Source organism: Erithacus rubecula (genome assembly GCF_903797595.1).
Source record: "Erithacus rubecula genome assembly, chromosome: 4".
Lineage (NCBI taxonomy): Eukaryota > Metazoa > Chordata > Aves > Passeriformes > Muscicapidae > Erithacus > Erithacus rubecula.
In genome coordinates this window covers 4,941,590-4,969,525 of record NC_136686.1, presented here as the reverse complement: position 1 = coordinate 4,969,525, position 27,936 = coordinate 4,941,590, and the positions used below count along the sequence as shown (strand labels likewise).

The 27,936-nt window shown below is 44.9% G+C and overlaps 2 protein-coding genes across 3 annotated transcripts in view; both read right to left on the bottom strand.

Moving 5' to 3' along the window:
• Window positions 1-27,936, bottom strand: part of RAD51AP1 (RAD51 associated protein 1) — a 193,932-nt gene that overhangs the window by 77,867 nt on the left and 88,129 nt on the right. The gene's annotated exons all lie outside the window — the stretch shown is intronic.
• On the bottom strand, window positions 1-27,936 carry CCND2 (cyclin D2). 2 transcript variants are annotated; one of them, XR_013774046.1, is made up of 6 exons: window positions 26,924-27,936; window positions 25,304-25,519; window positions 22,901-23,060; window positions 13,106-13,236; window positions 1,189-4,296; window positions 1-1,087 (listed from the first exon to the last, which is right to left on the bottom strand). XR_013774046.1 is itself a non-coding variant. In XM_079304261.1 (5 exons), exons 1-5 carry the CDS (start codon window positions 27,116-27,118, stop codon window positions 4,141-4,143), a joined length of 858 nt encoding a protein of 285 aa, XP_079160387.1. In that variant the 5' UTR covers window positions 27,119-27,936; the 3' UTR covers window positions 1-4,140. The 2 variants fall into 2 exon arrangements, 1 of the variants encoding a protein (XP_079160387.1); XM_079304261.1 differs by having other exon boundaries at window positions 1-4,296.

Genomic DNA, 27,936 nt, shown 5'->3' with positions numbered 1-27,936 from the left:
TTTAGGTCAAGGTGAGTTTATTGTCCATACAGCATCCCTAATCCCGCCAAAACACTTTTCTTAGAACCATCTTTAAACTAGTCAAAACAATAGGTTATTAATAAAAATGACAACACTGAACAAAGACCTTTTAAAAGGCAATCAAGACTACACCGTATCAGAGTCTTACCCATCAAAAACAACCTCGTGTACTTTCTAAATACTTTTGTTTACACTGATGTCTACTACCACACTTTCTAGCATCCCCTGACCACATAAACATCCACACCTCTTAAAGAGCACATTTGTGAGAGAATAACGTTGACTTGATATGGCATCACACTCAATAAAGCAAAAAAAAAAAAAACAAACAAAAAAAAAAAAAAGAAAAAAAAACAAAAAAACAAACAAAAAAAAAAAACTAAACAAAACCCAAAAAAGTTTGAGAACAGAAACTGTGCAACCGAGAGTGATTTCTGAGGTACATGAGAACATGGTAATAAACATAGTGGAAAAAATCCAATGGCCAGGTGGTTTGCTGAGTAATTAAGGGCTGTCCGATTACTCAAACATAAATCATTGACATTGACATGGGATTAATGGTTATTTTTCTCTTTCACAAGCATGTTGGAAATACAAATAAATACATTATGAAGTGCTCCTACACTACAGGAACTCAAAGGAGGAGGAGATCATCAAAGTACCATCAATAGGAAGCTGAGAGAGAAATGCTTTTAGCAACTGTACCAATCCTTTGGCACTTGGGAAGGCAGAATTAGCAAGACCTTTTCTATTCTTTTTAAATCAATCAGATGGGAGGTTTACAATTTCTGCAGTTCAGGGAGGAGAATCTCACACCTCATTTGCAGTAACAACACACTTCCTTTAACATCTGTTAAAAGAGAGTACGAGGCAGTCATTTTATTCTGAAAGCTACTGTGAAAGCGCTCAAGTTGAAGGGTTTGCAGCCTTCAGACATACAGTACACTGTAACCAGAGGACTGGCACTTGCTGAGCATGGCACCGCAGCCGGGGACACTCCTCAGCCTGGTGGGGACACACACAGACCCACCAGGACCCCGCAGGGGATTGGGAATGCTGAATGGTGCTGCCCCTTCCAGCACAGCTCGCCCTCATCCTGCTGTAGAGGAGCCAAACAGAGGGATGGCTCTCAGCCCCTGCCCCTTCAGTTCTGCAGAGGGGAGACACTGTGGGATCACCCCTGTGATCCTCTGCAGGGATCATCCCTGTGATCCCACGGCCACTGTGGGACTGGGGTGTGCAGGAGGCTGGACAAAGAGCAGGGGCAGGCACCCTAAACCCAGGTCCTGCCTACACCTGGCCCATGGCACGGAGCAAACCACACCACTGTGATGGACATGGTGCCAGCACTCAGAGAGGTCACCCCACCATCAGGACCTGGCACAGCTCCCCATGAAGCCACAGAGCAGGAATGATCTGATCTGATCTGCATGTGGCTCCACAGTCTTGCTCCAACAACATCAGCTACCTCTTCCCTCCAGGACAGAGACACAGCCATGGAATTCCGGGTGCTCCCAAAGCAGAACATCGAAGTGGGAGGAAAGGCCAAGGCTGTGCCCAGAAACAGCTTTGGGGAGGACAGACCTGCTCACCAGTGGAGAGTCAATGCATTTTTTCCACTATGAAAAAGATACCAGAGACCAAAAAGGAGGCAGTGCCCTGCCTCGGCTGCTTGCAACCTCTCCCCAGCGGGTCCCGGGGCAACCAAACTGTCACTGTGTGAGGTATTGTGAAAATGGGAACCATTTCTTGTCCAGCAAACCTGAGGTAAGTATACCATCTTTGCAGGATGTGATCAGGAAGGAAGGAGATTAAAAAAAAAGGAAGAAGAAGGAAAAAATAAAATAAAATAAAAAAAATAATCATGAACACGCTATTAGGGGAAAAAAAAAAAAAAAACCTGTACAGGGCATTTCCAGTAAATCAAAGAACTCATCATATCTCCACTTAACCATCTACTTCAGGATTTGAAATTTAAGCAGTAAAATAATATATTATAAAAATGTTTATAAAATAGCAGCACACTCAGTGAAACAATACAGCTAAGTACTGTTAATGTGAATAAGAATGAAACAAATCATAGCTTCTTAGCAGCGCAAAAAAAAAAAAAAAAACAAAACCAAAAACCCCCCCAAAACCAAATAAACAACAAAACCTTAGAATCTTACTCCATTTTCTACCCTCATCTAGCCAAACAGGCTGAGTCCATACATATAATATTCTTCAAAGTAGCATGTTCTTTCTGGATTTTTGTGTTAAAAATGCAAACATTAACATTTCAACCAACAGCTTCATACTGGATATCTGCAAACTGTTAATACAATTGTGCAAAAAAAAAAAAAAAAAAACCAAAACAAAAAAAACAAAACTAAAAAAAAACCCCAAAAGAAAAAACCCAAAAAACAAAAAATAAAAAAAAAACCCAAAAGTTGCTCCAACTCCTTTGCCATCTAAATGCCTCTTCGTTACAGGTGGAGCAGGAAAATAAATTCAAGTACACTGAATACACCTTTGTAATAAAACTCCAAGTCATGCACCTCGATGTTTACCACCATGGCTGTTGCAATTTTCTTTCCTTGTCCATAGATAAACATGCAGGTGGTATTAAGATCCTTCTGTGACACTGAACAATACAGATGGTCAGGCTTTTATCCGGAATGTCATGACAGGAATGTCATCTGAAGCGGGTGTTGGTATTTCCAGCAACACCGCAGCTAACCGAGTACACCAGATACTGGAAAATATTGACTATAAAAAGCTATACAAAGCCTTGCTTTTGTGACTTCTTTCTTTCCTTTTTTTTTTTTTTCTTTTATTTTTTTCTTTTTTTTTTTTATTTTTTTTCAGATTTTTTTTTTCTTTCCTCGGCAAAATTGTCATAAACCATCTCATTTAATCCCTTAGGAACAATTTTCAAAGTGCTTTTCGAATGAAATGGTTTACAAAAACGCTCACTGTGGATCAATAAAGTTAATGAAATGCTGAAAAAGTGTGCAGGGGGGAGTGGGGGGGAAGAGAGACGAGGAAACAAACCAAACCTCATCTTCTTTAACACAGTGAGGGGCTATTACAAGGGAAGATGGAAAGAGCATCATTTAAATGTCTTTGTGGCCAAGCTACGAAGCTGCCAGACCTTAACATGGACATGAAGCATTAGCACTGTAAAGGAATATAATGCTTTTCCTGGATGATCCACCACATCTTGCAATCCAAAGGCTGGAGGTGGTCTGCCCAGCCCACAGGTCGGGATTAATGCGTGCATTCCCCCCACTGACCGTGAACACTTGGGAACTTTGGCTCGGCCCACGGCTGGGTGAACAGAATTGCCCTCATGCCAAAGATGCTGCTGTGTTTAGAATGAACCATTTCAGAAGGAAAAGTAGATAAAAAGTCAAGAGGGGCAGAGGGGAAGTTGGGGGAAAAGCAGAAAAAAACAACAAATAAAAAAAGAAAATAAACCAACTGAAAAAAAAAGCCCAAAAGACACCTGCTCTTCTGGCTGGTAAAATAAAGCATCTTCTTTCTTAGGTAGCAGCTACCACAGACAGCAAGAGTAAACAAAACTAACATACAGAGATCCAACAAACACTTCTGACTAATAACAGAGGTGACAGATAGCAAATCTCTTCTGCATTCAAAATGGTTCAATTGCTTCAGGGATCTTTTCCCACTTTGCCCTAAACCCCTTATTCTATTGCTTTGCAATCTAGTCAAGCCATAAAATCGCACACACGATTCCTTTCTTAAATCTAAAAAAGGGGTGTATGCACTAGTACATAATACACAGACAAGTATACTCTACTTTGTTCCCACAAATGCAGGCTTACATTGATCTAGCTACTTTGTATGCTTTTATAAGCATTTAATATCACTGATACATAATCAAATAGCAATTACCAAATATATCATGGGATTCCCTTCTGTAGAACATCACAGGCACCAAATGCTTTTTTTTTTTCATTATTCAGTTTTTGTACTTTTTTTTTTGTTTTTCTTTATAACTAAAAGAGCTTTAAATATGTTCTATGTGGGAGCAGATTAAAAAAAAAAATCACTCTAAAAATAATAACAAAAATAAAGGGTCTAGGGGAGCAAGCGTGATTTTGCGTGCTGATGTCCTCACAGGTTGATGTCTCTCACATCTGTGGGAGTGCTGGCCTGGTCCAGTTCATCCACTGTCTTGGAGGCATTGCTCTGCTGCTGCTGCTGCCTGACTTGCTGCAGGCTGTTCACGAGCACCGCCTCGATCTGTTCCTGACAAGCTTTAAGGCAGTCCTAGAAAAAAGAAAGCAAGTTTATCTATTAGTAAAGATAAAGGTGTTTTGTTTTTTGCCTACTCTGACACGAATCAACCTTGAATTCTGGGAGGTAAACACTGTGTACAAACTCCCTGGGTTAAACACTGTTCATGCTGTATTTATTAGGCTCTAAATCTTAATATTTTTCTGGTCTTTCATCAACAGGTTTCCCAGAGAAGCTGTGGCTGCCCCATCCCTGGAAGTGTCCAAGGCCAGGCTGGATGGGGCTCTGAGCAACCTGAGATAGTGGCAGGTGTCCCTGCCCACAGCAGGGGGCTGTAACTGGATGAACCTTAAGGTCCTTTCCAACCCAAGCCATTCCATGACTCTATGATTATGTGATTCATGTGGTCTTCTTGAGCAGGAACCTAAGTATAACAAAAAAAAAGTTGCAATTTTATCCTGAAATAACCTCTATGTGCTGTACCAAGATCACATAGACAGATGCACTTCATACAAAGCAAACTGCTGAGAAATTGGAGAAGTTTTCAGGTCTCTGAACAATCATGGCCCTCTGAGGCTGAGTTTTATCTGTCACACATTTGGGTCCCCTAGGCAGAGGTAAAAAGGTCAGTTTATCTGTGAAAATTCACACAAGCCCCAAACACACAGCTGCATTACTGAATTGTAGAATCATTTAGGTTGGAAAAGACCTCTGAGATCATTGAGTCCAACCTTTGAGCAAACACCACCTTGACAACCAGAGCACTGAGAGCCATGTCTAATCATTTTCTGAACATACAACCAATTCCCAGAGACCACTGCATTATAAACTACAGAACATTCAGAGAAAAAGCAGGGTACAGTACAGCAACATAAATATGGGAGCCTGTCCATCAGGAGTCTCACAATAAACATGAAATATAAATACAGAAATAGATGTTCTTCAGAACAAGTCAGTGGGAAAGAATAAGTCGATGGAGAAAGAGTTCATCAAAAAGGAGTATATTCTATGCAGCCTTTATTCCATTTGAATAAGAATTCTAAAGAACATTCCAGAGTTTAATAATAAGAAATGGCACAACAGATTAATTGATTATTCAGATTATGGCCATGTGTTTCTAGATTCAGGTATTAAAAATGCAAATCTAATTAGGAGAAAATAGGAAAAAACATATATATTACCACTGGTTTTCATTCTTATTCACTATGGGATGTGACTGCAACACTGAGGAGTTGGGCTCTGACCAGCACATCCCTTTTTCTACACAGTACCTGATTATTGGGGAGAGTTAGAAATATTCATGACTGGAGGACTGATTTGTTATCCCAGCCTGACTGGGAAAAACACATCTGTTGAAGAGGATCTGTTCTGCTGGCGACGCTGACGTTCATGGTGGGCACAACTAGCTCAGGTGGGTAATGAACACCCATTTTTCTTGGCTACCAGCCAGCAGCTGCTGGCTGCAAAATCCTGTCCTCAGATAAAGAAAATGCCCCATTATCAGCTAGGGAGGGCTTTAGGTCCATTGTAAGCATTCACCTGTATGTAAGAGGGCAATGGCAACAAATCACTGTATGGATCGAGGCATTTTCAATTGTGGGGGCTCCAGTTTGGAGACTCTTCTAACAGATGACACTCATAATGTGCTTTTTTTGGGTGTAAGAACCTCTTCTTTTAAACCACAGTTTGAAAGAACTGTGTCCTTCTGAAAACAAGCCAGATTTTTTTTTTTAAAGCAGCTTCAGTCTGAAAAGCTTAATGAGGCAATTTCCTTGCAGGCAGGCTTGGGGAAGGAAGGGTGGTGACATGCAGAACATGAGGCTCCAGCATTTGGAGGCAGCTTTGTCTGTTCCTAAACACCCTCATGTAAGGTCATTTACACCATCACTTTATAGACTTCTGATGAGCAGCATGATGACTCATTTCAGGTAAACCCATGGAGAAATGGGTCATTTCTGGTGTCTTCATTCTAAACACAAAATCTATAAAGTGACCTCGACTGGAATTGTCACATGGGTTTTATTTCATATGAGAATACACAAGCCACTTTGTATTCTTTCTCTGGTCTACACTTAGGTTTTGAATTTAAAACCACCAAATTCTTTAAAACAAAGAAGCTTACAGTAAAAATTATCAGCACACTGCACTCAGCATGGAACAGTTTTCCAAAAAAGTGTTGCTATTTGCATACTAAAACTCCTTGGATGTTAAATCTCTCAGGTGAAAAGAAAAAAAATCCTAATTTCAAGTATTTTATCAGCCCAGCTGTCACAGTGCGATAAGGCAAGTGGCTTTTTTGTATAGATGAGTGCATCACTGGAACTTTCTGTCAATCCAAAGCTAAGGGACACAATACAAAAAACTACTAAAAACCCATCAGGACAAACAGCCTGGCCTTCCCATGACAGTATTTTTAACCCCTCCAAATTTCATGGGGATTTGCTGCATGTGTACATATTTTACTGGTGGACTTTTCATTTTGCAAGCTCTAGATGGCCCTGACAACAGAGATTTAAGTTTTAAGAACATATCAAAGAAAAAACCCATGAGTTGCATTATTTTCAACAAATCTTCCTGGAAAGAACACTATAATGCACTGCAGTATGACCCCAGATTTTGCAATACAAGGACTAGGCCATTCCTTCAGAGTACTGGCAGGGTTTGCCTTTGTTGTTTTCATAAAAAACTTTTTAAACTGTGTGTCACATGGAACAACTTCCCCATTCTTCTATATGGTCTAGTAGTTTTAATGATTAAAATAGTTTTGGTACTTTCCATTCCATAGTTTTATTTTTACTTCAGCATGTAGAGAATTAAAAAGGCAATTAACTTTGGGGTTTCTTTTTTTTTTTTTTTTTTTTTGTTCATTCTGAAATTCTTTCATCCTTAGGTGATTTTACTAGCACACTTGAAATATATTTGAAGGAAAAAAAGCTTTCCTGTGTCTGATGAGGGGCAGCCTCATGGCTGTGATGGAAATGCTGGCAGTTAAAATAACTGGAAGGAGGAATCAGCAGCTCTATGACATAAATTACTTATTCAAGTCAATAATCATTGAAAATTTCAATTTCAATCCTGCAGAATATTACACATAATTCACTTTCTTGAACTTTTCAAAACACTTCTGTGGTATCCATATATCCTATACTGGCCACCAGTTTCTACTTTTAAACTGGGATTTATGGTTCATTGGCAAGCTATGAGGAAAGGCCTCCCAATCAACTCAACTCAACTCAACTCAACTCAACTCAACTCAACTCAACTCAAAAGCTCTTTCTTTGCACTGGGAATACTAAAATCCCAAAGCTGGGAATGCTGAGAAAACCATCTGGCATTTTGTGTTAAAGGGTGATTAGCTTTCCACATATATATTAATTACTTCACAAATAAGTGTTAAGGCCCCCAATCTCTTCCTTTAAAAAAAAAAAAAAAAAAAAAACTAATTGCAAAAGGGAAATCAGAAAAGGGTATTTTTTAGGTGCAGGGTCTGGGTTGATAAATAGAAAGGATGCTAGAGATACCCAAAATGACAGAACTCATTGTTCATGTATGCACTGCTGGGATCATCCAAGAAAGCAGCAATCAGACATGCACTAAAGAGTTGGGATTTACATAAATTCCAGTGTGGAACATGTCATCTGTACTCCTACACACAAAAGCTGGCTGGATTCCTCCACTGGTTCACATTTAAGCCCCAATTCAGCCCTCTCCAAAGCACATGCTTCATTGTTGACATAAACAGGGATTCCTTCCCAAAGTGGGGCCTTTGTGTGCTGAGCACTGGCCTTTACCTCACTGACCTTCTCCAAAGCAAGAGCCTGGAAAGCTGCTGTGGGAATATCTTATCCATTTACTGTATTTACAGTGATCTCGCATCTAATGGATGCAGTTAAAAAACAGAAATATTTTCCCTCCTGAATGTGTGTTTTTGCTACTGTAACAAAGAGTATCAATCACAGATAAGTGCCTATGTCTCTTTTTCCATCTGGAAGTACAGAAAATAGTAATTTGAAAAGGACACTTCATGTAGACTAACAAGGACATTTCACTCAAAAAACAAAACAAATAAAGAAAATAATGCAAAATCTAATTCATGCCAGAGTTTTTCCACTTACTGTTGCCTCATTATTGCAATAATGCAATAAATAAGGTGACTAAGATTAAGAATCTGAAATACAGGGCATTCTTCTCTGCAATTTTTTTGGTCTTTTCAGCAGTTTCAACAGTGTCTTTTCTAGATTCAGTTCCACTGTCTGCTTCACCACTCAGTTTGTCTGGTTTCCTGTTGCTGCTGCGGGTATTTCTCGTTGCAAATAGGAGAGAACAATGTTTTCAGAACTGGGAAAAGAGAGAGTAAAGCCAACACACCAGCAATATGCAGGGGCAGATGCCATGATACTCTTTGCTCAGTGTGATTTGGGATCTCTGGTAATCTCTACCAGGTAATACTTTGAAGATGTGAAAAGGTGGAAAGGTGGAAAGATGGAAAAGTGGAAAAGCGGAAAGACGGAAAGGCATGAAGGAGTAGGATTTTTGCTGTTGTAACAACCACCCTGACTGTTCAGTGCAAAAGGGGGTTTTCCAAAAGCTGGGAGGAGCTGCCTGCATTACAGAGCTGCAGGAGCCGAGCAGGGATTCCCTGCTGGAGCCATGGGAGCTGCTCCGGAGCCGCTCCTGTCAATGGACCCGACGGAACTCCGCCATGAGCCCGCGGTGTCACTGCATCACCCCATTGTTGCTCCACACGCACAGCGCTCACTGGGGAACAAAAAGCTGAATGAAACGGAGCAGCTGCCAACTCAGGCAAAGACAACTTAGGAAACTATCTCATTCTTCCTTTCTCTGGGAGGCTATTTTGCCTGTTGTTTCCTTGCATACAAAATGCGGTCTGCAACAAATAAGGCAGGATAAGATACAGCGAGTCCTGTTTCTTGCTTCCAAAACCACAGGCTCTAGGCACTACAAAGGAGGGGATAAATGGTGTATGTGCTGTAGGGACAATGTTCAAATGTGATCCATTCAAGATAGATTTCCATGATTTTTTTTTATTGCAGCTCTCAGTTCTTGAGCATGGTGGGTCTTCACTTCCGTTTCTGTGCAGAAATCTGCAGATCTTTATGAAGGGATTTTGGGAATAAAAAAAATCCCTGCACTGACATATGTGGCACGTGTAAGTGGAGATATTTTAAATGCCATTTATTATGGATCCAGTCTTCAAAACAGTCCCACTCCACATTTTTAAGGGCTCACAGCCAGCTCTTTCGACAAGCCTTCAAGAAATGCTTGGTTCCTTACTTTTTTTCTACTTCAGGCCCTTAAATATGCTTTAGATTTTCCAAACCACTCAATACACACCAGTTACCATATGGGAACAGACTTTCAGGGATGACTTCTGCCCACATACCAGCATTGCCTCTGCCTGAAAACCTCTCCCTGGCTGCTGATGCTGGGGAGACCAACTCCGGGTGTCATCCAGATGCAACCTGGATGGCTGCTCTTCCAGGAGGTCAGGGAATAGATTTACCGAAGAAAAGCCTCAAGCAAAGCAGAATATTGATTGCAAGGTCTTAAAATGTGCCCGACCCATGCAGCTATACTTCCTCACATCCCGTAATTGTGCACAGCAGGGATGCTTGTATCCTCCTCCAAAGCAGCTGCCTCCACCAGGGACAGGATACTGCTCACACTGGAGTGCTGGTCTGGGATGCTATGGGAATTCCTGACTTCCTGAGCTGTTTATTTTTTCTTTGCAATGACCCACCAAGAGATGCACAGGGGAGCTCTGCAGCTTCCTGCCAGTAGGTCTGTTAACTCTTCGCTCACCAGCCTCTCCTCTTCAAGCAACCACAAAGGAAATGTTCCCAGCCCCTGGCAGGAGCACAGGCTGGAACATGCAATCCCCATCCTGCAGAGCTGTGTGAAGTTAGAATCAGAGGCACAGAATGGTTTGGGTTCAAAGAGACCTTAAAGGCAATCTTGTTCCACCCCTCTGCTATGAGCAGGGACACTTTGCTCTAGACCAGGTTGCTCAGAGTCTTACCTAACCTGGCTTTGAACATCTCCAAGGATGGGGCAGACAGTTTCTCTGGGAAACCTGTGCCAGGGCCTCACCACCCTCTCTAACTCTAATTCTAACTCTAATTCTAATCCTAATCCTAATTCTAATTCCTAATTTCTTCCCAATATCCAATCTAAACCTACTCCCTTTTCAGTTTGAACCCATTCTCCCTTGTCCTGTTACTACAGTTCCTGATGAAAAGTCCCTCTCCTGCTTTCCTGTAACCCATTAAGATGCTGGAAGGTGCTCTGAGGTCTCCACATAACTTTCTGTTTTCCAAGCTGAATAGCCCCAACTCTCCTGTCCTGTCTCCACAGGGGAGCTGCTCCAGTTCCCTTTGTCAATTCTGTGACCTGCTCTGAGTAGAAGGGGAGAATCCTGTCCCTCAGTTGTGTGGAATTAGCTCTCTGTGACTCTAAGGGACAGTAACAACCAGAGAAGTTCAGATGTACCATGCAGAGCTACTTTCACTACCCTTCAGGCTGCTGAGCTTCTCCAAGAGCAGCTCCCTGCTGTTCATTTTGGTCAGTGGAAGGAGTAATGAAACCAGGGTTTGCCTGACCCTGTTGTCACACTTTCTCCAGCCTGAAATTCAGCCCTCACCAAACAACCCAGGGCAGCTATTTGCCAGAAATAACTGGTTATCCCTAAAATGACAGTGGAATCCCATCAGGTCTGGGGCACTGCTCTGGATTCATACAAGGATATCCAACACCAATGTGTTTTTGACAGAGACACTCGTGCTGGCTTATCCAACAGCTGGGCTCTGAATTACATATTGTTTATTAATAACGTATTTTTGGTCTAATTCTTAATGAAGCATCCATTAAAAGCATTCATTTTAGTTGCAAATGCCAAACTCCAGTTTCAGTTACACTAATGTGAATCTAAAATAACACCATTGATTTCAGCCTCCTGGTTAAATGCTGTCATTTCCCAGCAAATAGACTGCACCCTTAAATTATCATTATAAAACACTGAAAGTTCAGAAAAGCTCTCTGCACTTAAGTTGCATCAGGGTTTCATTACCATTTTTTCTTTTCATCTGCTTGCAGCTTTGAAGCTGAGATTTTTCATGCTTCACCTCAGACAGTGACATTTTTTGAAAAGCCAGTGGGAAAGTCCTATCATCTGTTTCCATGCTAAGCAATCACACACTCCAAAACAAAAAAAAAAAAAAAAAAAAAAAAAAAAAAAAAAAAAAAAAAAAAAGCAGAAGCCCTGGCACCCTCTGGCTGGGAAGAACTCTTCCCCAGCTGCCTGATGGTTCCTGTGGGCTACCACGAGGCACAGGGGGCCACCAGAAGGTTTTCCTCTGCAGAACTGCTCATTTCTGTGACTTCCCCACTTTTCTTCTGCATGATGGTCCTAAAGCCCAGCAACTCTCATTTCTCCCTCTTCCCTAATCCCCCACTGGAAAACAAAATCATTCACACAGTGACAATGAATTAAATTGTGCCACTGCAGGAACAGCTCTCAGGCATCAGAAATTCGGAAGTGAGAGAACTGAAGCTCTTCATTCAACTTTAATTAAGTTCCAGTGTAAAATGCATTACAATAGTCTTTACTCTTTATTAGCACAGCCTTGGGCCAGCTCTTACACAATCCAGACAGTACATTTTTTCCAACAATACATTTTACACATGAGGCTGGTATTACTACCTATTGCTAAGCCTGCCCCATGCTTCTCTGAGACCCCATTTTCAGCTGCTTCTCTCTCTCTCTAAAGTTTTATCATATGGCATGAAAGCTTCCAGTCCTGGGCCCTTTTGTATTTTCACAATACAAAATTCACAGAGAAAAGACCTAGAAAAATATTCCTCCCAAAAATACAGGACAAGGGGGAATGGCTCCAAAGTGACAGAGAGCAGGTTTAGATGGGATATGAGGAAGAAACTGTTCCCTGTGTGGGTGGTGAGGCCCTGGCACAGTTTGCCCAGAGCAGCTGTGGCTGCCCCATCCTTGGCAGTGTCCAAGGCCAGGCTGGATGGGGCTCTGAGCAACTGGGATAGTGGGAGGTGTCCCTGCCCATGGCAGGGGGTTGGAACTGGATGATCTTTAAGGTCCCTTCTAACCCAGGCCATTCTGTGATTCTTTGGTTTAGACTTCAAGCACTCTGAATTGGAAATATTCCTTTTTCTGTGCAAATCCAATTTGAATTAAAATAAATGGGAAACCTCAGAACTGCATTTGAAAATCACGATCAATTTGATTTTAGTAAAAACATACCAAAATTTTCCTCTTTTAAGTAAAGTGGACTAATTACTTCTTTTAACCAAATCACAATCCCAAATCTTCATTTAACAATGCTATCACAGATGCAATAATGCCACATATTTACTCTGTGAATTAAAAACAAATTAGCACACATTAAGGACAGCTTGAGTTGTGTCTGTCCCATGTCCTGCCTTGAAATTAGCTCATTATTGACTTCCTCCAAGCCAAGAATTCTTAGGTGATACCTGAAGGAGGGCCAGAGGTGCAGTTTCAAAGTTGCAAGCACAGGACCAACAGCAGCACAACCCCAGGCAATGCTGCCTGCTCACCCCACCACCCAGGGCTCCTGGGCAAGCAAAACAGGCTCTCCCTACTGAGCCTGAATAAAAACTGAATTCCAGGAGATCAAGGAGCTCTGGGGACTCAAACCAAAGTGCTGGACCCACACCTGCAGCTCACTCCCTGCACAAGCAACCCCCTCCTTCACTCCACTCAGCTTCAGGATCAGACCCAGCTCCCCACTACGCCCTGGGAAGTGAAAGGAGAAGAGGAATGTGGGACACTCACCACATCTGTGTTTGTGATCTTGGCCAGGAGGTCCGTGAGGCTGTCCCCATCATCGAGCTGAAGGCCACAGATGGCTGCTCCCACACTTCCAGTTGCTATCATTGATGGTGGGTACATGGCAAAGTTAAAATCTGCAAGAACAGATCTGGGAATTAGTCCAAGCCCAGACCAGAAAAGCTGCAAAACATCAGAGGCGAGCAACATAAAAAAAACCACACCCAAGAATAAAACCCGGGGAAGTAGAAGAAAGGGAAAAGTGCCACTCTTTTTGGTCCCATGGAGCTCATTAGTCACACTGCTCATCACAAGCAGTCAAAGGAGGGGGAACAGACCTGCAAATTAAAATGGAAATGCGGCTCAGTCTTTTATTCTCACTGATGCATAAAGTAAACCTGGACAATTTTTAATAGTCTTTCCTTAGTTTTAAAGAAAAGGAAAGAGAAGAAGGAGGCTTTCTGTAATTTATGTCAGAAATTTGGGTCTTGGTCACATTAGGCCTCTCTGTATAACCAGAAAACTAACTGGAACAAGGTATCACAAAGGCCCAAAATGAGATTTTTAGTCACGTCAATTTTTAAAGAGTTAATTAATTCGAGCATTTAAAGACCTGTCCAGGAAAGGGATTTTAATTAACGGTTCATCTTTACTACCTTAGCAATTAGGAAGTGAGAACACTTACAGCCCATAGCTATGAAATCAAAGAACAAAGATCACACTTGTCATTACTACTACTGCTTCTTAATAAACAAGCTGAAAATACACTTCAGAACTTCTCCTCACACATCTGTCAAATCAGAAATTAAAACAAAATCCTGTGATATTTATAAGGCAATTTTATGGTTTGTGATACTGCCACAGACACTGGTTTATCACCACTAGTTTATCTTGCTAAATACCAGATCTCCCACATCTTGATATATTCCTAAAATGAAATTTGGTTTGCAAGTTCTTTGGTTCAACAGTAACTCATTAACAAACCTTTCTCCACCAATTTTCAGTATTTAGCAAACCTTTTTCTACCAGTTTTCAGATGGAGGAACTGGAGTAGAAGGAAGAGTAAACCAAAGTAATATATAATAAGAAATAAACCACAAGCAATACATTCCATCAATAAAAACAGATTACAGAGAACTGCCCAGCTGCAGATCCCAAATCCCCTCTGTTCACAAATTCTGTAGCCCTGCTGATGTCTGTGCAACCACTGAGGTTTTAGACACATGGAGAGCTGTTCTCAGCCTCCCAAATTCAGAGCTGGCACGTACTTCAATAGCTGTGGAGACAGCATGTTCTTCTCCAGGCTGGAATACATCCCTGGGATTGAAACAGTCCAGTAAGAATGGCACTTGGGACACAACATTCACCCAGATGGACCAGAAGGGGGGTGGTGTTAGAAGTGGGGAGACAAAAGGAGCAGTTGAAACCCTGACATGGATTTTTCTGTCTCACAAAGCCACCAAGAGGTTCCCACCTGCAAGGCCAACACTGCAACTGCCTCCTACCAGACATCACACTCTGACAGACACTTTTGAAGGGCAAATTCCCACTGGCTGAAGTAAAGAATATGGACTGCCATTATTATAACAATAATAATTTATGCACTATTGTAATAGTAAAAGAATAACATTGTACACAGGAAAGCTGATTCTTGGAAATGAAATATATTGCCCCCCACTAACGAGTGAGACAACAGGAGAACCTTGACTCCCAAATTCTCAGTGCAGGACACAGCCCTGAGTATGCTGATCTCAGCACATGGGGAGGGAAGGGGAATTACACTTCCATGAGGAGGAGCTGAGGGAGGAAGAGAAGCTGAGGAGGGACCTTCAGGTTCTGCACAACTCCCTGGCAGGAGGGGACAGCCAGGGGTGGGTCAGGCTCTGCTCCCAGGGAACAGGGACAGGACAAGATGAAACAGCCCTAAGTCATGCCAGAAGAGGTTTAGGTTGGATATTAGGAAAAATTTCTTCAGCGTGGTCAGGCATTGGACCAGCTGCACAAGCAAGTGGTGGAGTCACCATCCCTGGAAGTGTTCAAAAAACATGCAGATGTGGCACTTGGAGTTGTGCTGGGTTAGAGTTGGAGTCCATGACTTTGAGGTCTTCTACCAGCTTAATGATTATATAATCAAAATAATTTTCCTGTTTACCCCACGTGGATTGATATAAACACAGAAGGGATAACCAGACCTCTAAGCTGGGAAGCAACTTCCATGTTTGGTCTTGGACGTACCAACCATCTCTCACTTATGCACAGGAACTACAGGTAACAACTGACTACCCATAATTTTCCTCTCCCTGTCCAGAGTTTCAGGCAGGATGTAGGAAAAAAGGTGGTGCAGGCAGAATGGGCTGAGCCAAGGACAGAGCTCCACCTGCCCTCCGAAATTCCTCGTCTCGCATCACAAGCTCGGCGCTATCCGAGCGCCGGTGTTCCCGTGGCTGATTTCAGATCCACTCCCACAAACTGTCTCTTCCTAGGAAGCTGAATAAAGAGGCACAGTGTCCCTGCCAGCTAGCACTGCTGTAGGTCTGCTTCCACGTGGGGTCACATGCGAACATTTCTATGCCCAATAACCTTGTTAGCTCCCTTAATGTCATTCATAATGCAAATGAGACAGCCAGCGAATGGCCAGAGGCCCAGAGTGACTAAAGCTCAGCATCCAGAAAGTCTTACATTGCCTCTAGCTCTAAACTAACTTCCCTCCATAACAAGCACCATAAACTTGGCTATCAAAGCTACACATGCCCAGTCTTTGTTGTACAACAGGCAGCGATTTGTATCACTGGCTTCTATTTTTAGCATATTAATTAACTACTGCAACTGGTGAGGCAAGTGTCTCCAACTGGAGAGTGTGGCACCATTGTCTGAAGTCATCACCTCATCTCGAGCTATTGAAAATCATGGCAGTGACCCTCCTGCTGATATGAATTTAACCTGACATGCCCACAAAGGAATGGGGGGTGGTGCACCAATTTTGTGCACATGGTTCTCCACATCACCCTGGACCCTATTAGTGTGGAAAGAGCTCATTGAAAGAAAAGAAGCCACATTGTGCTGGGCCACCTAGAGGGTTGAATAGAAAAGGCTGAGGAAAAGAGCAGGCAGCGCAATAAAGGCCATAATTAACATATTTCCATATTCAAGCAAAGCAATAACTACGTGAAATGTTTGTCAAGGTGCAATGAAAGCATAAGTATTAAGTACCATATCTGAGGGGATGCAGAACCACCCCCCCCAAGTCTCTTAGATTCCATTGAGAAATTCAAAACAAGCTTTTTTACATGCTATTTTCAATTATAAACCTCTATCTCTGCTTCTACCATGACAAGACAAGCCTTGCCATACTCACTCAGTTTTCACTCAGGTAAAACTGTCCCCCTCCAAAATAGGCCAAAACATTTTCCCTGAGATTAAAAAAATTTTTTTAAAAATTTAAAGGGGGAGCACAGAGAAAAAAGGTGGGGGGCACAGAGAGAGAAGCTAAAAATGGGAGCTGAAAACATATGCAAATTCTTGTAGGAGATGATGAAACAGGAAATTTTATAAAAAGCTCTTCTCCCTGGACACCTGAAGCAAGGCTATGGGCTAAATCCTTCTGTGTGCAAACTTGGTTAACACGCACCCAGAGCCTGCATCTAAAGCATGGCTCTGACTCTTTAACTTTGTTGTGATTTATAGATTTATAACTGGGCTTGATGATCTCAGAGGTTTTTTCCAACCTAATATGTTCTGTGATTATGCCATTCCACAGGAAAAGTACAAAAGAGATTTGTTATAAGTTAGAGAAGCAGAGCCACAGCATGTGGTCTATAAGAAGCTGAGCATATGAACACATCAAGGGAAGACACTGGATTGTTAGAAAGCAAAACTTGTTTTACTTTCTATTCCCAGGCAATAAACACTAGAAACCATCCCATTCCATCCCCATTTTAATATCACCTATTTCCCAAAGAGCCTCAAAAACAAGTGACCAGTCCTGCACAACCTCACCGACTCCAGCGCTGGAAATAAAAAATAAAGGCAGTGCAAGAAACAGCACCCTTTGAAACTCAGCCACCTGTGAACCAGCCAGGCAGAGTCATCCAGCAAATTCAGGGTACCCTGAGCCTGCCCCCCACTTTCAGCCTGGAGCTGACACAGGCAGGGCACGAGGAGGTTTTTCTGCCAGTGGAGCACACGTAATCCATGCCGAGGTTCCAAGGCTGCAAGCGCTGCGGCTGAGCTGTTCTGCTGGCTCCCTCCCAATCCAGTGGTCTTCACTACCTTCAAGCCAGGAAAATGCAAGGCTGACAGTCAGTCCAAAGCAGAAGGGAACTGGAGGAAGGAACCCAGAGAGGTCCTGCAAGGGGAAGCCTTAACTTGCAGCCAACAAATAAAACCGTCGGAAGGAGAAGAGCACTGACAAACAGTGCTGGACGTGCTCGGTGTGCCAAAGTCAGGTGGGGGAACTCTACCTACTAAAACAACCCATGGTACTGATCTGGCTGCTGGCTGGGCTTTTTTTCAGCAGCCAGTTTTGATCTCTGTAATTTGATAGATATTTATTTACAGAGATGGAAACTGCTGTCTTTACAGAGTTGGAAACTGCTGTTGTAAGGAAGGTAATTCTTCCCATGATGGGGGGAAAAAAGGGAGGAAAAAAGGTGTGTTACCTCCATCAGGAAAACAAGTATTGATACATTAAAATTACACAGATAATGGTCACAGCCAACCTTGGACTTCAGCCAGCCAATGGCTGTACTAAGAAGACAAGCATGGATCTATATTTAACTATCTAAGTTTAAAAGAGAAGTCTAAGATAAACAATGGAAGTAGTGAATTTAATTCTTGTCTGCTTTGATCCAAATGCAGTTCCAGGGTAAGTGTGGCACTCTTTTTTCTTTCTAATACAGTTGATTGTATTTGCAATGGCCATTTTTTCTCTTGCTCTTGTATTTCTCCAAGACACTGCAAATTTTCCTCACATTAACTATTTCTACTTTTAAAGGCAAAACCAGATGACTCTTCAACCCTTCAAAGCAAACAAAACTTTCAAGTGCTTCCATCTTTTGAGTAGGTGGGAGGGCAGACATCTAACTCTGATCCTGGACTACAGTAAAGCAAGCAGCATTTGGCCTTTATACAACTGAAATATCCTAAATGGTAATGTTTCATCACAACCATCCAAGAGAGGAAAAGACAGGAAAACACACTCAACAACCCATGCAAAGCAGAGGAACACTCACAACAATATGCTCATTAGCTGATGGTAAATACTACTTCTGAACAACTGTTTGCACTGGTTATTATTTGCACTTATTTTACACCTTCCTAACCAAGGATTAGGATAATGTTAGTGCCTCAACCCCAAAATGTCAGATGTGCAGCTGGTAGAATGGAGGGCAACTCCTCTGGCAGCTCCAAAGTGATGCTAGCTTGTATCAGCACATGCTCTCTTTCTCCATTTTCCACCTCCTCTTGTCATGGAACATTCCCAAGGCCCTGACTATTTGCTGATGGCACTTCCTTGGTTCTTATGGCTCCATTAGCTGGGAAGCTCAATGCACTGATATGAGCTGCCTCTCCCTGGAACAAGCCAGAGCCTTCATTTGTCTAGCAATAAATTAGTGCAAAGTATTATTTTAAGAAGCTCCTGCAAACGTTGCCACTTTGCAACATGTATTTTATTTCTTAACACGTTTACATAATGAAGCCTCTGCAGGTTTTTTTCTTCCCCTGTGCAAAGAACAGGTCTCAAATAAAACTTGTGTCACACTTTGCAAGCTCCAACAACTTACACTGGATGAAAAGGGGGCGCAGAGTAGAATTGCCCAGCAGGAATGCTGAGGAGCAAACAGGACTCATTCTGTGTGGTCATCCTTAGACCATTACCAGGGTTGCAGACCTCATCTTGCAGCCTTTGCTCAGACAACACTCCCATTGACTTCCACAGAAGTTCTGTCTGAAGAAGGATGCAGGATTTGGCCCACAAGTTAAAAAAAGCCTTCTCAGCTTTCAAGTGTAGATGATTAATGTCCCAGAAACAGTGGGCAGAGGTTTGGCACACCGCATGAAACTGATTTAAAGCTGACATTTTCTGCTCTTTCTCTGCCTCTGTGCTGACCCAGGCTGAGGTGCTGGACCCACCATGGCACATCCCACCTGCCACAGGACTCAGCTGAGGCACAGAAACACCACGTCCAGGGTTCTACACAAGCTGCCTTCCATCTCTGCAAGTCTGCAAAGGTTTTTGCTTCCAGGTTTTGCTTGCCACTCAACCAAAATCCTGCAAGGCTCCTCACTGAGATCACTGTCTCCATTATAGCTCCTCCTTCTGAAAGCCTGTCATGCACAGGCCACCCTCCCTCAAAAACCAGTCCCTTACAGGCTCTCACATAAAAAATGGGCATCCTGAACCAAACCTGTGGCATGCACAGCCTCTGAGAGTGCAACACAAGGAAGCAGTTGTGCATCTGTGACTGAACAAGCTGCAGGAAGAAATGATGGGCACACTGAAATAAGTGTAAGGAAATAATGCACAGTTATCTTTCCAGCAGCAGCTTGGCAGGCTCTGCACACACCTCTGTAACCAACCACTGTCCCCTCCCACTCCTTCCAGCAGTGATGCCCTGGCCTGGAGCTCAGCACAGGCAAAGGACCAACCCCTGAGAGAACAGGGCTCCAGGACCCTGCCACCCTCAATGTACAGAAATTCTTCCTTATGCTGAGGTAGAACTTCTGTTTCAGTTTATGGCCAGTGCTCCCCATCCTGTCACTGGGCATCACTGAAAAGAGCCTGGCACCATCCTCTGACCCCCTCTTTGAGATATTGATATGCATTTATGAGATCCACTCCCAGTCTTCTTCAGACTAACCAAGCCCACCTCTCTCAGTCTCTCCTCATAAGAGAGAAGTCATAAGCACCACTTAAAGACCCCAAATGCATCCTCTTGGTGCCTTGAAAATTTTGAAACCTTCTGAAGGAGATTTTGTCTTGCACGGGGAAGCCACCAGTGGGATGAAGCAACAATGACATGGTGACAGATCAGGCCATGCCAGTGCACAGTGTCCATCTATGCACTCTTACTGTATAGTGAGCTGGAGGAAAATGCCACTTCCATGCCCTCCTAATGGAGAAGGAGACCCCTGAAACCTTAGTGAGTGCAGAGCAGTGGAAAAGGAAATTCTTAATTCAGAGGACACACAAGCTTCTGTCCTGCTCAGCAGCCGTATGTTCTGATGGGACCAAGGGCAAAGAGGGAGACATTCCAGTTCCAGTCATGCTCATGTGAATCATTAATCACTGCAAGGACTGGGGAGAGGCTGTGGGTTTACATCCATGCAGCTTGCTTCAGGAACTGGGCTCAAAAAAAAAGGCAGAGAAACGGAGAGAGTGCCAAAGTGACCAAACATGACTAAAAGGAATATGCAGAAGAACAGAATATCAACTCCTTTTGGGGAACATTCAGATGGAAAGGAGAGCAGGGATGAGTATCACAGTAATACTACACACCCAGCACAAGACTCAGTAACTGTTCATGGCTGCTGCCTTCTTCATTTGCTGACACTAAACGCTGCAGGACTGACATCAAAGCCAGCTCTGTACAGGCAGGGAACACCCGGGAATTTCTGGTAAAACATTTTTGCTGGGAAATTAAATGGAGCAGTTGGTAAAGAAGAACTAAGGCAAGGGGAGAAAAGCTCAAAACATGCCAGATTTTGCACAATACTTTAAAGAAGAAAAGTACTTGAATGCAGAGAAAGCTGTGCTGAGATGAATCAGGAAACAGAAAGAGATTCACTGCTGTGCTCCAGACCAGAGCTATTAGCCAGAGAGCCAGGTCAGGTCTGGGAATAGCAGAGTCAAACCCAGGCAAAAAACACACATGGGGAGCAAGGGAAGAGGGAGCCACATGTCAGGAGGTCCTATTGCTGAAAGGAGGCAAATGGGGAAATGAAACACCAGGCTTAACCCAGTCTGGCAGAGAGCAGCAGCTCTGAGGGAAAAAGAAGAAACAGAGAGGGTGATGAGAGCTCTGCAGCAAACAGGACAAGAAAAGGAAATGACAACTGGATCTGGAAGGAAGTCTGATGAGAAGGGGTTTTTCTTCAAAGAGTGGCAGTGAAAGGGAAATTCTGTAGTAACAACAACATTTCCACAATGGAAATTGAGGTAGCAGTTCACAGGTAAAGTGGGAATGTGGGATTGAGTGCCTGGGTAAGGTCTCTGCTGTCAAAATGAAAAAGTTTTGTGGGTCTCCTCAAAACTACACAGTGGTCTGTGGACAATGGGATAAGAAGAAAATCTCCAGCCAGCACCACAGTGCCCTCACTTTTGGGAAGCTCTGTACTCAGCAATTATGTCTTTGACTTTTAAGAGAAAATCTCAGTTTGTAGCCTCTTTAAACTCCACACAAAGGACTTCATTTCGTGCATTGTAGATATATAACATGAGAGGCAGGTCACATGAGGGACACACATGAGGGAAAAGCATGACTGGGCTGAGGGCTGGAAAGGGGGCACTGCTCTGGATCTCAGTAAAAGGACTTCTGGAGCATGGAGCTAACCACCAAAGAATTCATGGAGTGGAAAGAAGTGGACTTTGGAGACTCTTTCACAGCCCACAGTCTTGCAATGATTTGGTTATATAGGAAACTTTAAGGGCAAAGGATTGTGGACCAGAATTTGAGATGCAGCAGTAGGAAAAGAAGGGAAAGTGAGCATCATGGCAACCAAAAAGTCAATTACCCAAACACAGCCCATACACAAATCTCTAAAAAAGATCAAATGAGGTAGGAAGAATTGGCCAACTTTTTAAAAGCAGTCACTACACTTTAAAGACCAAGAAAAGCAGACATTCAAACCTAGAAGTTGCACCCAGTCTTCCTTTCCCCTCTGCAAATGTGCAGGCAGAACAATTCCTATCACAAAGGACTAGGTAGGTCCAACTGGTGAATTCAAACACTGAGCCATCCACTACTTAATAATGACTCTGGAAAACACTGCCTGCTGTTTATCTAGTCCAGGTATAGCTCCTAAAAAGTAGCCTTACCATTAACGCTTTGGATGAAAATTCAGAGTACACTCATTTTGTAAAAGTAACTGAGAGAAGAAAAACCCAAACAACAAAACAACACACATACAAAAACCAGTGTTTTGCAGACAGGTCAAAATTAAAAGGCCTGTCTTCCACAGAGGGAATTATTCTCATCTAAATCTTCAGAAACTGTGTCCAGCTGTATGAAAAAAGAGAGTGCAATGGTTTCCTATGAAACACAGTAGTTTTATTGCTTTCTTGGGGTAAAGCTAGGAAAAAATCTTTTTTTTTAAAGTAATTACCTTCTAAACTGCCATTCCCTGTGCTTCAGGGATATAGTAGTACCACATAAATGTTAAAACACACAATTTTACCTTTTATCTGGACAGAGCTCAGTTAATGAAAAGTTTATGTACACATTCATTCAATGCATTAGCTCAATACATTTTGGGTTAATGTGCCATAACAGCTTCTGTATTTTGAGCTGTCCCTGCAACTGATCCATGGCCCTCTAAAATAAGCAGTGAAGGGGCAAAGTGAAACCCAGGATGGTCTAATCCAGCCTTACCAGACTTCATTTCAAAAGCACCACACACCTCAGCTGCACTGCGGGTCACTACTGCAAGAACTCTGTCCTTACAAAACTGGGGCCTGACTCACAGCAGCCTTTGCAAACAGCCCCATGGGATTTAACTCCTCTTTCCACATCATGTAAGGATGGAACCACCAGGAAGAAATCTGCCCTTCCAAGCACACCCTGCCAGAGCAGCTGAGCCTACCTGTGGCACAAAGGGCGATGAAGGTTTGTGCATGCTTCCGGATCAAAAGCAACTTGTCTTTAGGGAGAGGCACCTTCCTTAGGATGTGTTCAATGAAATCATGGGGGGTGACAGCTGCAAGGTTCCACTTCAACTTCCCCAGCACCACCAGCTCCCATTCCTGCAGAGGGAGAGCAAAAGAGAAGAAAAGCCATAAGCAAGCCTGTGAAAAACCTCTGCTTATTTCCTATTATAACTTTATCACTGCTGAATTTGTTTTGCTCAGACCCTTTTTTCCATACGCCTCTACTGCTTTGAAGTTGTTGACTTTATATTCTTTTTTTTTTTTTTTTTTTTTTGAACACCAGAAATGTCAGGCTCTACTGAAAATAATGAGACCTGGCAGCTCCTGCCAAGGTTTTACTTTTTTTTTTTTTTTTTTTTTTTTTTTATCCAGTGCTGAATGCCCACCCAGAAGTTTAGCCTGCAATTAGACATTGCCAAGGTCACTGTGGTCCTTTCCTAGTAACTTCTTTTAAATGGCTATAGTCCTTATTTTATAGCCATTTAAAGCCCTAGGGACAGCGATGCACAAAAATAACCTAGATATACATTCCTTTTTTCAAAACTGGGGAAGTTGGCTTGATGGCATTCACTCCCAAAACTGCACTCCAAAGGTCCTGCAGATAAATCTGACGGTGCTTAAACTACTCCAAGACAGGCTCTACAGAAAGGAAACGCACACAACACAGCCAAGAAGTAGCCTGTGTAAATTATCTGCCAGTAAATCATGTAGGAGCCATTCCCAGATTCTTTGCACGCCCAAAACTCCCACTGCAATCAAAGGAAAACTTGGGCGTGTACGTAACTACCGCCATTCCCTGGAATGGGATTCCATGTGCAAACAGCACCAGATCCAGCCATGGGCTGCATGGGCTGCCTGCTTCAACATTTAAACAGGTTCTGGGCACCTCACAGTGCCCCACAGAGCCAGCAGAGCTCAGGCTTCCAACTCGCATTTGTCTCATCCATCAGCTATTAGCCATTAACTAAATTCCATGCGCTGGTTCCCGAGTCCTGATGATGCCTGATGGAGCCCCACGTGGTGGGGAGCCCCAGCTGAGCTCACAGAGCTGGCAAGTCAGGGGAAAAAAAAAATGTTCTTTAATTTTGCAGCCACAGAGACATCAACCAGCGTTGCTGAGAAACCATAAACATGGACCCCACAATGCCATTTCTGCTGTCGTTTCCCTGAATAGATGCCCACTTGAACAGCAAGTTGCTTTCCTACAGGACATTCCTGCTGGATTATGACAGAGCCCTCCATGGCCTGAAAAATCTCACATATATGCAAAAGGCTGCAGAAACCAGATGGGTTTTTTTTAATTTCTCAAGGAAACCTGCAAAATGTTGGAACATAAGGGTGACTGTGTGAACTCAGGCCTGCTCTTCTCAGCATTACTGATGTGACAGGTTTTGAGAGAGAACAGTCAACCCAGAGGACCAAATACAAGGAAGCTCTTTAAACACACGCTTAAATCCACGTGGCACAAGAAGGCAGGGACATCACTGCATATTTGCACATGGAGGCCATGGCACTTCCCTTGCCCATCTGTGCCACCAACAGGACACCTCGTGGCCCTGACAGCCAGGCAGAGTTTGAGGGAAAGGCTCTTTAATTCACTCGAAGCATGAGCTATCAACCACAACCCCTCCCCAGGGGGAATTCCCAGTGATTCATAAGAAAAATTCTCCTGCAACTCAGATGGTTGCAGCCATCTCTCTGACCTAGCATCCATGTCACCAAGGGGTCCTGGTGTATGTTCAGCGCTCCACATCATGATGTACATACACATCACTTACAATCCAGACAATCTATTCAGTGTTTGATCACTGCATCGTGAAGAAATCCTTTAAAGTGTTCAGGTGGAGCTCCCTGGGCATCAGTTGGTGTCCAGGCATGGCTGACCATCCTGGAGTCCCCTCGGGCATCCCGGGGTCCCCTGAGCATCTTGGATCCCCTCGAACATCCCGGTTCCCCCCCGAACATCCCGGGATCCCCCCCGGTGCCGGCACCGCCGCGTGTCTGCCGCCAGGTGGCGCCGCCGCGCCGCCCGCCCGTGCACGTGCGCCCGGCGAGGTCCCCCCGTGGGGACAGCGGGACACGGCGGGGACACGGCGGGGACACGGCGGGGACACGGCGGGGACCGGCCACCCCTGGCCCCAGAACCGCCGGCAGCAGCGCCGTGCCCGGACAGGCGCGCCGTGCGCATGGCACTGCCAGGCGAGGACAGGGATGTCCCCCCGCCCTCGGCGGTGACCCCCGAGACTCTGCGGCCGCTCCGAAAAGCGTGGGCTTTCCTACAAGGGTGGCGAAGTGCTGGGTGCTGTGCCGCACAGGAAGGAGGAATCGGGGCTGCTTACCAGCAGCTCTTGGGGTTTGATGGAATTGTCCGTGTATATGCACAGCTTCTCGGCTGTGAGGGGGATTGTCTCTTTCAGCTTGGAGGCCAGGAACATGCACACCGCCCCCAGCAGCTGCAGATGGCACTTCCGAGTGGGCACCACAGCTAAGAATCTGTCCAAGTAATTCATGGCCAGAGGGAAAACTTCTTCTTCGCACTTCTGCTCTTCGCAGACCTGCAAGGGAGCAGCGTGGGGAGGGAACGACGGGCGGTCGGGGGAAGACGGGGATGGGAAGAGAGAAAGAGACAAGGAAAAAATAAATAAATGAGTGAACCCACCTAACAGACCGCTACTTCCCTTGCTTTTGCTCCTATTTTTGTTTCCCGGGGAGCTAAATTTTGGGGGAGGGGGAGATCTGTGGAGAGGCTGGGAAGGCTGTCAATCGGCTTTCACATTCCTTTAGTTCATTCAGTAAGAAATGAATTCAAGACACTGTGTGGGAGAGCCGAAAAGCCCCATCCAGCAGCAAGCGAGCAGCCTCAGACTTTTTTTTTTTTTTTTTTTTTTTTTTTTTTTTTTTTTTTTTTTGCGACCCAATTTTTCTTTTTTTTATTTCGTCATATTTTCAAAAAATCGATAAAAAATATCAAAACTTCCCCGGCGGTCCCGGTTTTGGGGCTGGTGGCATCCCGGGACGATCCCCTATCGTTTCCGACAATTGTAAAAATTCCCCCGCCGGGTGTCCCCCGGCCCTGCGCCCCCAATCCCGCGTTGGGGGGGAAGGACGGGAGACATAGCGAGGGCGAGGTGGGGTGGAGAGAGCGCCCGAGCCGCCTGGATCCTTTTAGCAGGCAGCGAGCAGCAAAATTCTTTTTAAAAATTTACCAAAAATCGGAGCCGCGGAGAAAAAAGCACAAATCGCACATGAAAACCAAGCGGGGAGTCTGTGCTTTCCAACCCGCGGGGTTTGGCTCGGCAAAGGTCCCCCCCAAAGGAGATGCGAAGGGGCAAAGGATGGCTGGTGGGGGCCAGCGCAAGGCAGGCGAGCCGGCGGGGCTGCGGGCCCGCTGCCGCCGCGCCGGGAGCCCCGGGGCGAACAGGGGGGCTCGGCGCTCGCCCCACGGCCCCGGCACACCGGGGGTCCCGTTCAGCGGGGGCGGGGGGCACCGCCGAGCCCCCCGGGGAGGAGCGGGGGCAGCCGGGCTGGGCGGCTGCGAGCAGAGCCCGCATGCAGCGCAACATGGCGAGGAGCAGGCACGTCCTCCCCGCTGCATACGTGGGCACGGAACCACGGAACCCCGGCCGGGCAGAACGCGGGGAGCACCGGGCGCCCCCCGATCCTCGCCCTGCCCCGGGCGCTGCTGCCTTTTCCCAGGAATGCCTCAATCGCAGGCGCTCCCGGAGGCGGATTTTCTTCGCTTTTAATTGCAATGACTTTTACAACTCTCTCTCTCACTCTCTCTCCCCCCCCCCCCATCCGACACGCCGCGCTTCCCCCCCTCCTGCACCCCGAGCCCCCCGGAAAGGGCGATTCCCCCGCGGGCTGCCGGTGTCCCCCGCGCCCCTTCCCCACCGGAGGGGCAGCGACAAGGAGACGCCACCCGGTGACCAGGGGCAGAGGGGCCGGGGTGTACGAACCTCCAGCATCCAAGTGGCCACCATCCTCCTCATGAAGGGCTGGATGTCCTTCTGGACGCACTTGAAGTAGGAGCATTGGGGCAGATACCTTTCCTCTATGGTTAGTAAGTTGTGCAAAACGCGGTCGTCGTAGAGCAAGTTCGGGTCAGGCAGAGCTCTCCTCATGGGATCCACCTCGCAGCACAGCAGCTCCATGTTTCCAAAGAGATCTCCCTCTTTCTCTGATGGGAAAGGTTTTTCCTTTTTTTTTTTTCCTTTTTTTTTTTTTTTTTTTTTTTTTTTTGGGAGGGGGGAAGGGGGTGGAGAAAGGAGAAGGGTAAAGGAGGAGGGGTAGGTGGGTGGGAGGAAGACGGCAGGGCTTTCCAGCTCGCTCCTGCCTCCCTTGAAACTTGTCTCTCCCTCTCTTGATTTCTAGCCTAAAGTTGAAGCGAAGTGACGCAACTCGCCAGGGCAGGCAGTTCTCTCTCTTGTTATTATGGAGAACAGCAGCTGGTCAGACGTAACATCAAACGCTTTTTTTTTTTTTTTTCCCCCTCTCTATAAGCTAACAAGGAACCAGGAGGCCCTCGTATAGGGACACACAGACACAAATGACAGCTTCTCTTTTGCTTCCTTCCAGCAACCAAATTAAAACCGCTCCACACTTGCCTTCTGAGAGAGCCCGTCCCGATCAATTTCCCCTCTCCTTTTCTTATTGCGAGGAACTGCGGGCTCCCCTCGGTGCCCACCCAAACGATGGGGGCGAAGTATGAAATGTCCTGGCACAGCAGGCTGCCAGATCCATGTCTCTCGCTCTCCCTGCTCCGGCACCCCCTTAACCCTGCAGCCGGAGGGGGACAGCACTCCCCGCTACCAGCAAACCTCCCAAAAAAGACCCTTGAGGGGTGGGGGTTCCGCGGCGTCTCCGGGGTGAAATCTCCGCCACAACCACCACCACGTCCGGCACACACCCGCGGTTCGAGCGGGCGAACCGTCCTAGCGCTGCACGGCCACACCGATACAACTTTCTAGGA

Excerpts from the sequence above, each read along its gene's own strand:
- CCND2 (XM_079304261.1), bottom strand. The coding sequence starts at position 27,118 with ATGGAGCTGCTGTGCTGCGAGGTGGATCCCATGAGGAGAGCTCTGCCT. Across the intron at positions 23,061-25,303 it reads TCAAACCCCAAGAGCTGCTG|GAATGGGAGCTGGTGGTGCT; the intron begins GTAAGCAGCCCC and ends CTCCCTCTGCAG. Across the intron at positions 13,237-22,900 it reads CATCGCCCTTTGTGCCACAG|ATTTTAACTTTGCCATGTAC; the intron begins GTAGGCTCAGCT and ends CTGTTCTTGCAG.